Source organism: Pongo abelii, chromosome 1, assembly GCF_028885655.2.
Source record: "Pongo abelii isolate AG06213 chromosome 1, NHGRI_mPonAbe1-v2.0_pri, whole genome shotgun sequence".
In the NCBI taxonomy this organism is placed as follows: domain Eukaryota; kingdom Metazoa; phylum Chordata; class Mammalia; order Primates; family Hominidae; genus Pongo; species Pongo abelii.
The window spans coordinates 78,353,243-78,367,374 of NC_071985.2; the positions used below are offsets into that span (position 1 = coordinate 78,353,243).

At 37.5% G+C, this 14,132-nt stretch overlaps 1 protein-coding gene across 5 annotated transcripts in view; it reads left to right on the top strand.

Moving 5' to 3' along the window:
- VAMP4 (vesicle associated membrane protein 4) overlaps window positions 1-14,132 on the top strand; it is a 49,076-nt gene that overhangs the window by 22,092 nt on the left and 12,852 nt on the right. For all 5 annotated transcript variants that reach the window (XR_002912223.3, XR_010141020.1, XR_002912225.3 and 2 more), the window contains exon 4: window positions 7,734-7,784. Coding sequence is in view for 2 of the 5 variants with exons in the window: in XM_063726462.1 (XP_063582532.1) it covers window positions 7,734-7,784 (51 nt within the window). In the remaining 3 variants the exon portion in view is untranslated. The remainder of the gene's footprint in view (window positions 1-7,733; window positions 7,785-14,132) is intronic.

A 14,132-nucleotide genomic window follows, 5' to 3' on the forward strand; every position in this document is an offset into this window, starting at 1 on the left:
GGAATACTATGCAGCCATAAAAAATGATGAGTTCATGTCCTTTGTAGGGACGTGGATGAAATTGAAAATCATCATTCTCAGTAAACTATCGCAAGGACAAAAAACCAAACATCACATGTTCTCACTCATAGATGGGAATTGAACAATGAGAACACATGGACACAGGAAGGGGAACATCACACTCTGGGACTGTTGTGGGGTGGGGGGAGGGGGGAGGGATAGCATTAGGAGATATACCTAATGCTAAATGATGAGTTAATGGGTGCAGCACACCAGCATGGCACATATATACATATGTAACTAACCTGCACATTGTGCACATGTACCCTAAAACTTAAAGTATTAAAAAAAAAAAAAAAGAAAGATCATCCTTTTCCCACTGAATTACCTTGGTATCTCATGAAAAATTAGTTGACCTGATCAATCCTTTGTAGTTATGATTAGAAAGAGCTCTCAGACAGGTCTAGGTTTATATTTGGCAAGTCAGGAAGGACAACATTGTTGTGGGAGTTTTCTCTGGGGATTGATATAGAGGGATATATGCCTGAGAGGAAACATTTACCTCTTACCTTGTTAAAATATTGTGACTTGGCTGGGCGCAGTGGCTCACGCCTGTAATCCCACCTCTTTGGGAGGCTGAGGTGGGCGGATCACAAGGTCAGGAGTTCAAGACCATCCTGGCCAACATAGTGAAACCCCGTCTGCACTAAAAATACAAAAATTAGCCAGGCATGGTGGCACGTGCCTATAGACCCAGCTACTTGGGAGACTGAGGCAGGAGAATCGCTTGAACCCAGGAGTTGGAGGTTGCAGTGAACCAAGATTGTACCACTGCACTCCAGCTTGGGCAATAGAGTGATGCTTTGTCTCAAAAAAAAAAAAAAAATTGTGACTTTTTTTGGTTGAGGCTGGGTTTTTTCCAAGTGAAAACATTTTATAAAAATTAACGGAAACCTGGCCAGGCACAGTGGCTCACGCCTGTAATCCCAGCACTTTGGGAGACCGAGGCAGGTGGATCACCTGAGGTCAGGAGTTCGAGACCAGCCTGGCCAACACAGTGAAATGTCTCTGCTAAAAATACAAAAATTAGCCAGTCCTGGTGGTGTGCATCTGTAATCCCAGCAACTTAGGGGGCTAAGGCAGGAGAATCGCTTGAACCTGGGAGGCAGAGGTTGCAGTGAGCCAAGATCGCGCCACTACATTCTAGCCTGGGCGACAGAGAAAGACTCCATCTAAAAAAAAAAAAAAAATTAATGGAAACCCAAGAAGCAGTGAAGAAAGAGCTTACAGGATAGATAGCAGCAAATCCAGTAACAGAAAATAGTATCATTTTTGGCAGAATGTCAGATAATGTGGGGAGATAATTTTCTATGGGTGACAAGATTTCTATAGAGTCACAGAGCAAATTGCCTACAATGCTACTTGTGGTGAAAAGCCTTAGACTAGAGCAATAGCTACCCCTCAAAAAGGAACTCAGTTTTTTTAATTGTTTGCTGATTGATTGATTGACTGAGACAGGGTCTCATTATGTTGGCCAGGATGGTCTTGAACTCCTGACCTCAAGTGATTCTCCTGCCTCAGTTCCCCTACCAGAGTAGCTAGAATTAATAGCACAAGCCTCTACACCCAGGAACTCAATATTGAATACATAAATGGAATTTATTCAGCCTTAAAAAGTTTGGAAGGAAATTCTGACATATGCTAAAACATGGATGAACCTTGAAGACTTTATGGTAAGTAAAAGAAGCCAGTCATAAAAGGAAAAATATTGCATGATTCCACTTATATGAGGTACCTAGAGTAGTCAATTTCATAGAAACACAGAATGGTGTTTGCCAGGGCCTTTGAGGAAAAGGGAATGACAAGTTAGGGGACAGAGTTTCAGTTTTGCAAGATGAAAAAGTTCTGGAGATGAATGGTGATGATAGTTCATTAAGTGAATTACTTAATGCCACAGAACTGTATGCTTAAAAACGGTTAAAATAGTAAATATATGTTATATATATTTACCACAATAAAAATTTATTGACCATATATGTGTGGCTCTATTTCTGGACTCTATATATCTTTCTTACATCAATACCATAGTAATCACTATGCTGAGTACTACAACTTTATAGTAAGTTGTGAGGTAGTGTAGTGTATATCCTTCAACTTTGCACTGCCTTTTCAAAGTTCTTTTGGCTATTGGAGGCTCTAAGCATTTTCATATACATTTTAGAATCATCTTGTCAGTTTCCAGCAAGCCTGCTGGAATTTTGGTTGAGATTATATTGAACCTATAGATGAATTTGGGGATAATTAACATCTTAACAATATTTGGTTTTCTGACCCATGAACATGGTATATCTTTTTATTTATTTGGGTACTTAATTTCTCTCAGCAGTGTTTTGTCGTTTTCAGTGTCCAGATGTTGTATTTTTTTCTTTGTCAAATTGATCCTTAACTATTTTCTTTTTTTATTTTTTAGTTTTTATTATTATACTTTAAGTTCTAGGGTACATGTGCACAATGTGCAGGTTTGTTACATATGTATGCATGTGCCATGTTGGTGTGCTGCACCAGTTAACTCATGATTTACATTAGATATATCTCCTAATGCTATCCCTCCCCCCTCCCCCGACCCCACGACAGGACCTGGTGTGTGATGTTCCCCACCCTGTGTCCAAGTGTTCTCATTGTTCAGTTCCCACCTATGAGTGAGAACATGCGGTGTTTGGTTTTCTGTCCTTGTGATAGTTTGCTCAGAATGATGGTTTCCAGCTTCATCCATGTCCCTACAAAGGACATGAACTCATCATTTTTTATGGCTGCATAGTATTCCATGGTGTATATGTGCCACATTTTCTTAATCCAGTCTATCATTGTTGGACATTTGGGTTGGTTCCAAGTCTTTGCTATTGTGAATAGTGCCACAATAAACATATGTGTGCATGTGTCTTTATAGCAGCATGGTTTATAATCCTGTTTTGGGAAGTCAGGGACCCCAAATGGAGGGACTGGCTGAAGCCATGGCAGAAGAGCATAAATTGTGAAGATTTCATGGACATTTATTAGTTCCCCAAACTAATACTTTTATAATTTCTTACACCTGTCTTTATTGCAGTCTCTGAACATAAATTGTGAAGATTTCATGGACATTTATCACTTCCGCAATCAATATTCTTGTGATTTTCTGTGCCTGTCTTTACTTTAATCTCTTAATCCTGTCATCTTCGTAAGCTGAGGATGTATGTCACCTCAGGACCCTGTGATGATTGTGTTAACTGCACAAATTGTTTGTAAAGCATGTGTGTTTAAACAATATGAAATCTGGGCACCTTGAAAAAAGAACAGGATAACAGCAACGTTCAGGGAACAAGGGAGATAACCATTAGGTCTGACTGTCTGAGCTGGGCACAACAGAGCCATATTTCTCTTCTTACAAAAGCAAATAGGAGAAATATCGCTGAATTCTTTTTCTCAACAAGGAACAGCCCTGAGAAAGAGAATGCATTCCTAGGAGGAGGTTTCTAAAATGGCCGCTCTGGGAATGTGTGTCTTATATGTTGAAGATAAGGGATGAAATAAGCCCTGGTCTCCCAGGCCTATTAGGATGAGGAAATTCCTGCCCAGTAAATTTTAGTCAGACCAGTTGTCTGCTCTCAAACCCTGTTCTCCTGATAAGATGTTATCAATGACAATGTGTGCCCAAAACTTCATTAGCAATTTTAATTTCGTCCTGGTCGTGTGATCTTGCTCTGCCCCCATTTGCCTTGTGATATTTTATTGCCTTGTGAAGCATGTGATCTCCATAACCCAGACCCTATTCGTACACTCCCTCCCTTTGAAAATCACTAATAAAAACTTGCTGGTTTTGCGGCGTCGGGGGGGCATCACAGAACCTGCCGACACATGATGTCTCCCCCGGACACATAGCTTTAAAATTTCTCTCTTTTGTACTCTTTGCCTTTATTTCTCAAACCGGCCGACACTTAGGGAAAATAGAAAAGGTCGTACTTTGAATTATTGGGGGTGGTTCCCTTGATATAATCCTTTGGGTATATGCCCAGTAATGGGATGGCTGGGTCAAATGGTATTTCTAGTTCTAGATCCCTGAGGAATCGCCACACTGACTTCCACAATGGTTGAACTAGTTTACACTCCCACCAACAGTGTAAAAGCGTTCCTGTTCTCCACATCCTCTCTAGCACCTGTTGTTTCCTGACTTTTTAATGATCGCCATTCTAACTGGTGTGAGATGGTATCTCATTGTGGTTTTGATTTGCATTTCTCTGATGGCCGTGATGATGAGCATTTTTTCATGTGTCTGTTGGCTGCATAAATGTCTTCTTTTGAGAAGTGTCTGTTCATATCCTTTGCCTACTTTTTGATGGGGTTGTTTGTTTTTTTCTTGTAAATTTGTTTGAGTTCATTGTAGATTCTGGATATTAGCCCTTTGTCAGATGGGTAGATTGTAAAAATTTTCTCCCATGCTGTAGGTTGCCTGTTCACTCTGATGGTAGTTTCTTTTGCTGTGCAGAAGTTCTTTAGTTTAATGAGATCCCATTTGTCAATTTTGGCTTTTGTTGCCATTGCTTTTGGTGTTTTAGTCATGAAGTCCTTGCCCGTGCCTATGTCCTGAATGGTATTGCGTAGGTTTTCTTCTAGGGTGTTTATGGTTTTAGGTTTAACATTTAAGTCTTTAATCCATCTTGAATTAATTTTTGTATAAGGTGTAAGGAAGGGATCCAGTTTCAGCTTTCTACATATGGCTAGCCAGTTTTCCCAGCACCATTTATTAAATAGGGAATCCTTTCCCTATTTCTTGTTTTTGTCAGGTTTGTCAAAGATCAGATGGTTGTAGATGTCTGGTATTATTTCTGAGGGCACTATTCTGTTCCGTTTGTCTATATCTCTGTTTTGGTACCAGTACCATGCTGTTTTGGTTACTGTAGCCTTGTAGTGTAGTTGGAAGTCAGATAGCGTGACGCCTCCAACTTTGTTCTTTTGGCTTAGGATTGTCTTGACAATGCGGGCTCTTTTTTGGTTCCATATGAACTTTAAAGTAGTTTTTTCCAATTCTGTGAAGAAAGTCATTGGTAGCTTGATGGGGATGGCATTGAATCTATAAATTACCTTGGGCAGTATGGCCATTTTCACAATATTGATTCTTCCTATCCATGAGCATGGAATGTTCTTCCATTTGTTTGTGTCCTCTTTTATTTTGTTGAGCAGTGGTTTATAGTTCTCCTTGAAGAGGTCCTTCACATCCCCTGTAAGTTGGATTCCTAGGTATTTTATTCTCTTTGAAGCAATTGTGAATGGGAGTTCACTCATGATTTGGCTTTCTGTTTGTCTGTTATTGGTGTATAGGAATGCTTGTGATTTTTGCACATTGATTTTCATAATTTCTGATGCTACTAAAAATGACATTTCAGATGGTGTTTCAAAATTTTAAAATGTCATACTTATTGCTAGTATAAATATCATTTTGTAAATTAACCTTGTATTCTACAATCTTGCCAAACCCACTTAGTAGTTTTAGTAGTGTTTTTATAGATCCTACTGGATTTTCAACATAGAACAATTATGCTTTCTGCAAATAAAGACAGTTTTATTTCCTCCTCATCTATGTTTGCCTTTTATTTTTTATTACCTTATTGCTCTGATTAGAACATCCAGCACAATATTGAGTAGAGGTAGTGAGAGGGAATATCCTTGCTTTGTTCCTGATCTCCTTTAGGGGAAGCATTCATCTTTCATATTATGTTTCATTTTCATTGCATGTTGTTGTTGTTGTGTGTAGATTTATCAGGTTGAGGAAGTTTCCTCCTATTCCTAGTTTGTGAAGAATTTTTATCATTAGCTGATGTTGGATTTTGTCAAGGATTTATTTTGTATCTATTGAGATGATCATTTTTTTTGGTCTGTGAATGTGGTGAATTATGTTGATTTTGAAATTTTAAACCATCGTTGCATTCCTGATATGAACCCTACTTGATCATCATGTATTATTCTTTTAAAACAGTGTTAGAATCAATTTGTTAAGAGTTTGTTAAGAATTTTTGCATCTATGTTCATTAGGGATATTGGTTGGTTGATAGTTATGTCTTTTTCTTGTTGTGTCTTTATCTGGTTTTCGTGGTAGATTCATACTGGCCCTGGATAATGAGTTGGGAAAGTTCTGTCTTTTTTAGTTTTCCAGAAGAGTTTGCATAGAATTCTTATTTTTTCTTCATTAAATGTTTGGTAGAATTGACGACTGAACAAATCTAGTCCTGGAATTTTCTTTGGGGGATTTTAAAAAAATAATTTTAGACCCACAGAAGAGTTGCATAGATAGTATAGAGAGTTCCTATCTACGCTTCACTTAGCTTCTGTTAATAAATCTTATATAACCGTGGTACATTTGTCTGTAGTGATGTTCACTCTTCCATTCCTGTTACTAATATATGCCTTCTTTCTTTTTTTGCTAATCAGTCTGGCTAGAAGTTTATCAAGTTTTAATTTTCAGAGAACCAGCTTTTCATTTTGTGTTTTTCTATAAGTATTTTGAAGTCTCATGTTACTTGATAGATGAAACAGACATGGCTGCTGCTTTTTTTTTAACCTGTAGTGGGGATAATTTTAATTCAATACTTTTCAGATTCTATTTCACTTTATAGTTTCCTCATTTAATGACTGCTTTTGTTTGTTTTTCGGTTGACCAGCTCTTGTAAGTCCTTGCCTAGTGTTTAGGAATGGCCTCTGGTTCAGAATATTAGTTTTCTCTATGAAATTCAATGTTTAATATCACTTTGGAATGGAATACTGTTCCAGTATTCTGAGGCTTAGTTGGAGCTTAAAAGACTTTAAGGAAAAAGCTTAAGAGGAACTAAGGCAAGATGATATATTCACACTTATACATTATGTTAAATAAGTTTCAGTAAACAGGTTTTTTTTCCAAAATTTTTTTATCAATTGTTGTATTTTTTCACCTCCTTTAGAAATTGCCATGTCTAGAAATCTAAGAACCTGGTTTCTTTTGAGTTTTGTAGTTTATGTCTTATTTATTCTCTATCTCCAGAAGAATCATAATTACTTTAAATAACCAAATGTTTTCATTTCAAGAATATTAAAATGGATTGGTTAAGGTGTGAAATACACTCAACTACAATAAGGAGATAATAATCTGAGTAATGTTAAAATTTTCTTAATATCTTACATTTCCCTTTTGCTATGTTAATAAGTTTAAGATGAATAATCAAAAACATACTTAAAATTGTTAGTGTTTTCAATGAATTTTTCTCTATATCCATCTTTGTCAATCAGCAGTTCACTTTGTAGTTTCCTCATTTCATTATAGTCTAAATTCAAGATGAATTGCGCTTTTAGTTCTACAGTTGACTATAAAGATATTAATATTCACTAGCAATTAAGTAGTTAGGATATTTCAGAGTTTAATGATCAGAACAAATTCTGTGTAAGTTTGTTATATAAGATAATATAAACCCTAATTTCTCTGAAAGTTTTAACATGCAGAAGAATTAGCTTAATTGTGGCTAGTAATAAGTGCCAATGAAGTAAAGATATGTGATTACCTATTATTCAGTTTCACCAGTATCAGTAAAATGTGGTCCCTTATGATAAATAACTGATCCATGTTTAGAGTTCAGCTTGATTGTTTGTATTTGTGTATACTTTCTATCTTTTTTTTGTTTTGTTTTAATCCTGTCACTACTAATATGTACTTGGTATGTACTTGTTTTCAGAAGGGGACCATCTGGACCAAGATTTGGACCTAGAAATGACAAAATTAAGCAGTAAGTTTTGTTCATTTGTTTAAATGATAATCATATTTCTGTGTAGACTAGAGATTGGCAAACTGCAGCCTGTGAGCCAAATCTGGCTGCAGCCTGTTTTTATAAATAAAGTTTTATTGGAACATAGCCATGCCCATTTGTTTTCATATTATCGATGGGTACTTTCAAGCTACAATGGCAAAGTTGAGTAGTTGTGACAAAGCTGTGGCACATTTTATGGCCCACAAATCTAAAATATCTGCTGAGTGTCTGGTCCTTTACAGAAAAAGTTGTTGACCCCTGATGAAGACTAAATATAACTGCTGGGTTATAAAAACCTAATTCATTTTATTTTCTCAGAATTTTAGCTAAGGAAATGCAGGATTGTTGGTTTTTTTATGACTTGATTACCTTACGTCAAATCCATTTATTTAGCATAGTCTGAAGGTCTATTTTGGTTTTAAATCTGTAGCTTGATTCCTATTTTCAGAATGATAACAAAGGTAATATAATAGCTTTAATTTGTTGATGTACTGCATGTTTTTGTCTACTTCCAGAATTTTTTCATATCTCTTATTTATCGTAACCCATATATTGAACTAAGTTTTGTGGCTAATTTGTGGTTTAAAACCTTTGAGGTATATATTATTTGGTGATAGATGAGGATAATATGCTGTAATCAATGTGTCTAATATTGGAAAGATATGAGTCCTGACTGGAGGGGAGAAGGAATGGACAGAGCAGTGAGTCACTTGAGGGAAGGCTCTGGAAACTGACCAAGCTATAAAGACTAACTGTGGAATGTGAACTGCATGGCCCAGGTTCAAGACCTAAGGAGGGATAATAGTCACTACCCTAAGCCTGGGTATAGATGGCACATTGTGGGAAGGATTCTATAATGGAGTATCTAGTTATTGGTGAGATACTTGGGCTTTACTCAGGTAGCTGTTGGTGTGAAGAAATATTCCATACTTAGCCTAATTCTAACTAATGGATTTTGAGATATGGAACCAAAGAACCAACAAATGATTACAGGTACTAGACTGGGTGTATTAGTTTTCTATTGCCATGTAACAAATTACCATAAATTTAGCAGCTTAAAACAACACACATTTATCATCTCACAGTTTCCTTGGGTCAGGAGTTCAGGCACTTCTTAGGTGAGCCTTTTGCTCAGGTTTAACAAGATGGCAATCAGGGTATCACCAGGTATGACCAACTCAGGAAGTTATCAGAATTTATTTTCTGCAGCTATAGATTTCATGGTGCTTCTTCGAGGCCAGTAGAAGAGAGAATCTGTACTGTTTCAAGTCTCTGATTTGACTAAAGATACAACAAGCCACTTTTAGATGTAATTTATTACTTATATAGTAAAAGGAAGAGTAGCCAAAGTTAGTAGCTCTCAGAATTATTGTCCTGCATACCAAAAATAATGATACAGCTGGGTGCAGTGTTTCATGCCTGTAATCCCAGCACTTTGGGATTCTCCTTCAAAGGAGGATTGCTTGAAGCCAAAAGTTTTGAGACCAGCCTGAGCAACAAAGTGAAACCCCCTTCTCTTAAAAAAAAAGGGGGGGTCAATGGCTGCAGTACAAATTGTGGGATACTCTATTGCAAAGGAGCTATTTCTAGACTGTGGTTTTTATAGTCTGCACATAGAGTCTGCAGAAAGTTTATACCTCATCAGAACCTGGGAAGTGATAAGAAACTGCCTTATGATAGTCTCATAAGGAAAACAGGGAAGTGGATGGAAGAAGACCTCATAAGCCACTCATTCTCTCATGTTCCAGGGAGATCACAAGCATTCTACCAGGACTCAAATTAGTTGTAGTTCAAGCCTGTATGGCATATGTGGATGCCAATGTGTAATGTCTGAGCCATTCTCCTGCACTGAGCCAGAATGACTTCTGTATCCACTCACGTGTTCTCTTTTACCTAAGCTGCCACTGGAGAAGAGGGCTCCACTGATGACACACCTATTTTTTGTCCTGCCAGTATGCTCTGTTTCCTGTCTGATATGCTTCTGAAGAGTGAACCTAGTAAGGGGTGTTGCCGATTGGGGTCTTTTGAGTATGATTTTCCAGCTGAATCCCCAAACCACCACCAGTTGTACAGAGTAGGCATTAAAGAATATATGTCTATGTTAGTAAATGCCAAACATACACACATGAATTTGTATATTTATGTATTACACTATTAATATCGCAATAATTTTGGTGATCACAGAATTTTAGAATAATAAGGGATTGTTAAGTATAGTGTTTTTTACTCTAGAGCTGAAAGCTTGCTGGATTTAGTTAGAATAAGGTCGTTCATCAAGCATGCATTAAACCTTGATTAATGCTTATCTAAGCAGGGCATGACTCACCAGTGTGCCCAACATGGGGGAGCACAACTTGCCACACAACTTACCCAAGGACAAATCCCTGGCATTATTTTAGTACCCAAAATTGCTAGCACTGGTCAGTTTATTTACTTAAGCTGTTATCACCACTTAATTTATAACATTTCAATACAGAGTGTTTCCTACTGCATAGATTAGCAACATCGTTGCTTTCTTTGAACTTGATTAGCCACATTTATTAGTGTTGATAACAGATTGATCCTACAAAAAATACTTGACATCACTTCTTAGGAAAGACTCATTTTGAGGACAATTTTTAAATATTCACATGTCTACATAAAATTTATGCTTCTCTTTGGAATGTTTCCTTCGCTTTTTAAATTTTGTTTTGTTTTTAAAGAGAGTTTGTTCAAGCATAAATTATGAGGATGGACCACCTGGAAATACCAGCTCCAAAGGAATGGAGTCAGCATTCCAGAGTAGAGAAGTTAAGGTTTCATTTATATAAGCAGACAGGAACTTTTAGCAGGATTACATTTCCTTTGCCTTTAAATTCAACAATAGCATTATAAATGTCACTCTAGTGAATTGTAGACATTCTGTGTCAGGGATAGGGAATCTCCCAATTATAGTCTTGGTCAGACCAGCTTAACTTTTATAAGATTCCCTCCCCCACACCCCAGGGAATATTCTATGGTGTAACAGCAATATATATGTAGTTGGAAAAATACAGCTTAACTTAAAACTTCTTTTGTCAGCAGTGCCTTAAAAGACCAGAAGATGGGGATATTAACTATGAAAATAAATATTTTCTTCCAGGGATTTTTGCTTTGTTTGTTTTTTGAAACAGGGTTTTGCTCCGTCACCCAGGCTAGAGTGCAGTGGCACAGTCACAGCTCACTGTGGCTCAATTGATCCTTCAAAATCCTCAAAATCCTGGGCTCAATTGATCCTTCCACCTCAGCTCCTGAGTAACTGGAAACTTCAGGCACGTGCCACCATGCTTGGCTAATTTTTTATAGAGACGGGGTTTCCCTATGTTGCCCAGACCAGTCTCAAACTCCTGGGCTTAAGGGATCCTCCCACTTCAGTCTCCCAGAATGCTGGGATTGCAGGCGTGAGCCACTGCACCTGCCAGTGTTTTCTTTATAAAATAAGGGGTGCGTATTGCAGAGTGTGAATTTGTTTCTTAATCAAAGAGCACTGACATTTATCAAGTATGTGCTGTGTGTTAGGCACTATGCTAAGTGTTTGAATAACACTATCTCATTTAATCTCACAAGTAGAGATTATCAGCTGCATTTTAAAGGTGAGAAAATGTTAGGCTAAAACAGGCTTCCAAGATGAATTCCAAAGTCACATACGTAGTAAGGGATAAAGTTGTATTGCAAACCCAGGTTTGTCTGAATACAGAACCCAGGGGCTCTACACTATACCATACAGCTTCTCTGTTGGTAATTAGAATAGAGCCATTTCAGAAACACAGGTGCCGTCAGACTCTAAGAGGATTTAAAACAGTACTGAAAATGTCTTTTCCTCATTGTGTTCTCTCTCATGTCTTTTATTATCTTATATGAATCGCCTTTAACTGGCCGTGATATAAAAATCTCCACCCTTCCTTCACAAACTAGCTTTTCCTTTGCATTCTTAATTTTTTATTTTAGTTAATAGCCATCGTCTACTACCACTTAATTGTTCAAATTATAAATCTAGGAGTTGTCTACTCTTTTCCCAATTCCTTCACCCACATCCAGTTAATCTCCTAGTTCTTAAAATACTACCTCCTCTGACATATATTTCCTTATCCTAGAACTTTCTCATCATCCACTGCCTCTTTTACTCTGCCTGATTAACTCTTGACTCCTCAAAACTCAGCACAGGGGTTTTGATGTCATCTCTGGTCCAGGCTGAATTCATCAAGGCTACATGACTGATACTATGGGCTTCCTTCTATTATATCCCTTAACACATGGTAGTATATGGATATCAGTTTTCCCTACTGGAGTATAATCTTTCTAAATACCAGGCTCATAACCTTCATGATGATAACTTTGATGAATAGCATAATAATAACTTTTTTTTTCTTAGACACAGGTTCTCACTCTTGTCACCCAGGCTGGAGTGCAGTGGTACAATCTTGGCTCACTGCAGCCTCCACCTCCCGGAGGAGGATCCTCCCACCTCAGCTTCCTGAGTAGCTGAGACTACAGGTGCACACCACCATGCTCGGCTAATTTTTGTATTTTTTGTAGAGACAGAGTTTTGCCGTGTTGGCGAGGCTGGTCTCAAACTCCTGGGCTCAAGCGATCCTCCCGCCTCAGCCTCCCAAAGTGCTGGGATTACAGCCCTGAGCCACCACACCTAGCCATAAGTTTTTAATAAATGTTTTTTGAATGAATGATATATTTAATTCAGATTTGAAAATATGTGTTAAATGCTTACTTTGTACCAGCCACATTTCACTTGACCTGGGAAATAAAAGGATAAGTGGGTTAGTCTCTGTTTTTAAGGCATTTATAGTATAACAATGAGGACAAGACCAATGTGAAATACAAATAGAAATCAAAGGACTATAACTATTGTGAAAATGTAAAAGATCATGGGGAAGTATGTTATCACTTTCTTTGTAAACCAAACTATCTCCATATTAAAGTAAATAAGCAGATCATTTTCTTTTTTCTACAAAAATTGTGTTCTGGGTAGGGAAACATCCTGAAACACAAAAACAATCATGAGATTTTTCATCATTGAGTGAAGGTTACACAGTAGCTGGATTCAGAGTGTTACATCAGCAGATAATTAATGTGTGAAGGACAAAGCAGCAATAACTCACTAATCGTGTAGCAGAAAAATTAAAATATTTGCGGTTTCCATTATCAATAGTGATTTATTATATGTGTGCCATGTTGTTGAGGGAATACTTGTTGGTTTATGATACTCTAGTAAGAATCTAGAATTTTATCGGTTCTGTCCCAATTAATCTGCCTATATCCATGGAATCTTATCCTTAAAGGGTTTTGTTTTTTTTCCTTTGAGACAGATCTCTGTTGCTCAGGCTGAAGTGCAGTGGTGCAATCACAGTTCACTGCACCTTAACCTCCTGGGCTCAAGGAAATCTCCCACTGCAGCCTCCCAAGTGGCTGGGACCACAGGCACATGCCACCCTAACCAGCTTATTTTTAAATTTTTTTGTAAAGACAAGGGCTCACTCTGTTGCCTAGCCTGGTCTCAAACTCCCGGGCTCAGGGGATCCTTCCACCTTGGCCTCCCAAAGTGTTGAGATTACAGGCATGAACCACCAGGCCTGGCCTTTAAAGAGATTCTGGGACCATAACTATTTTATTAGCTTTTTGTTTTCATTTTAAAAGTATATATCATGTCTACAGCCATACCACCCTGAATGCGCCCGATCTCGTCTAAAAGTACATATAGTATCCATATATTAATATCCATAATAGCTATAATCTGATCGTGTGTAGGAGCCTTAGTACATTTTATTCATTCCCTTCCTGCTATAGCACCCTACTTTAAGCCATTAATTATCGTCACTTGCATATGACAAAAAAAAAACTGGCTGGGAATTTCAAAATTGATCCTTGCTGAACAGTAGCTTTGCTTTTGTTTGTAGTTAAATGGAGGGCTCTACACTCACTGCTTTATATCTCCTCCTAAAGTAGCTGAATATGCTTTATAGGATTTATACTCAAACTGTTCATTTGTTCAGCAAATATTTATTGAATGGCCACTCTGCCCCATGTACCACTATAGGTACTGGACTTACAAAAGTGAACAAAATAGGCAAGATCACTGCATTTGTTGAGCTTACCTTCTAGTGGGGAGAGGCAGAAAATAAGCATGTAAATAAGTAAATAGGGACAATTACTATTACTTTATATTTGCTTACATGCTATAAATAAAATAGAGTAATGGGGTAAAGCATGCTGTTTCACAGCTATAAGGTTAATACAGTGCATTCAACATACATTCGAACATATGTTCCATAAGGGCTGGGATTATTGTCTGTT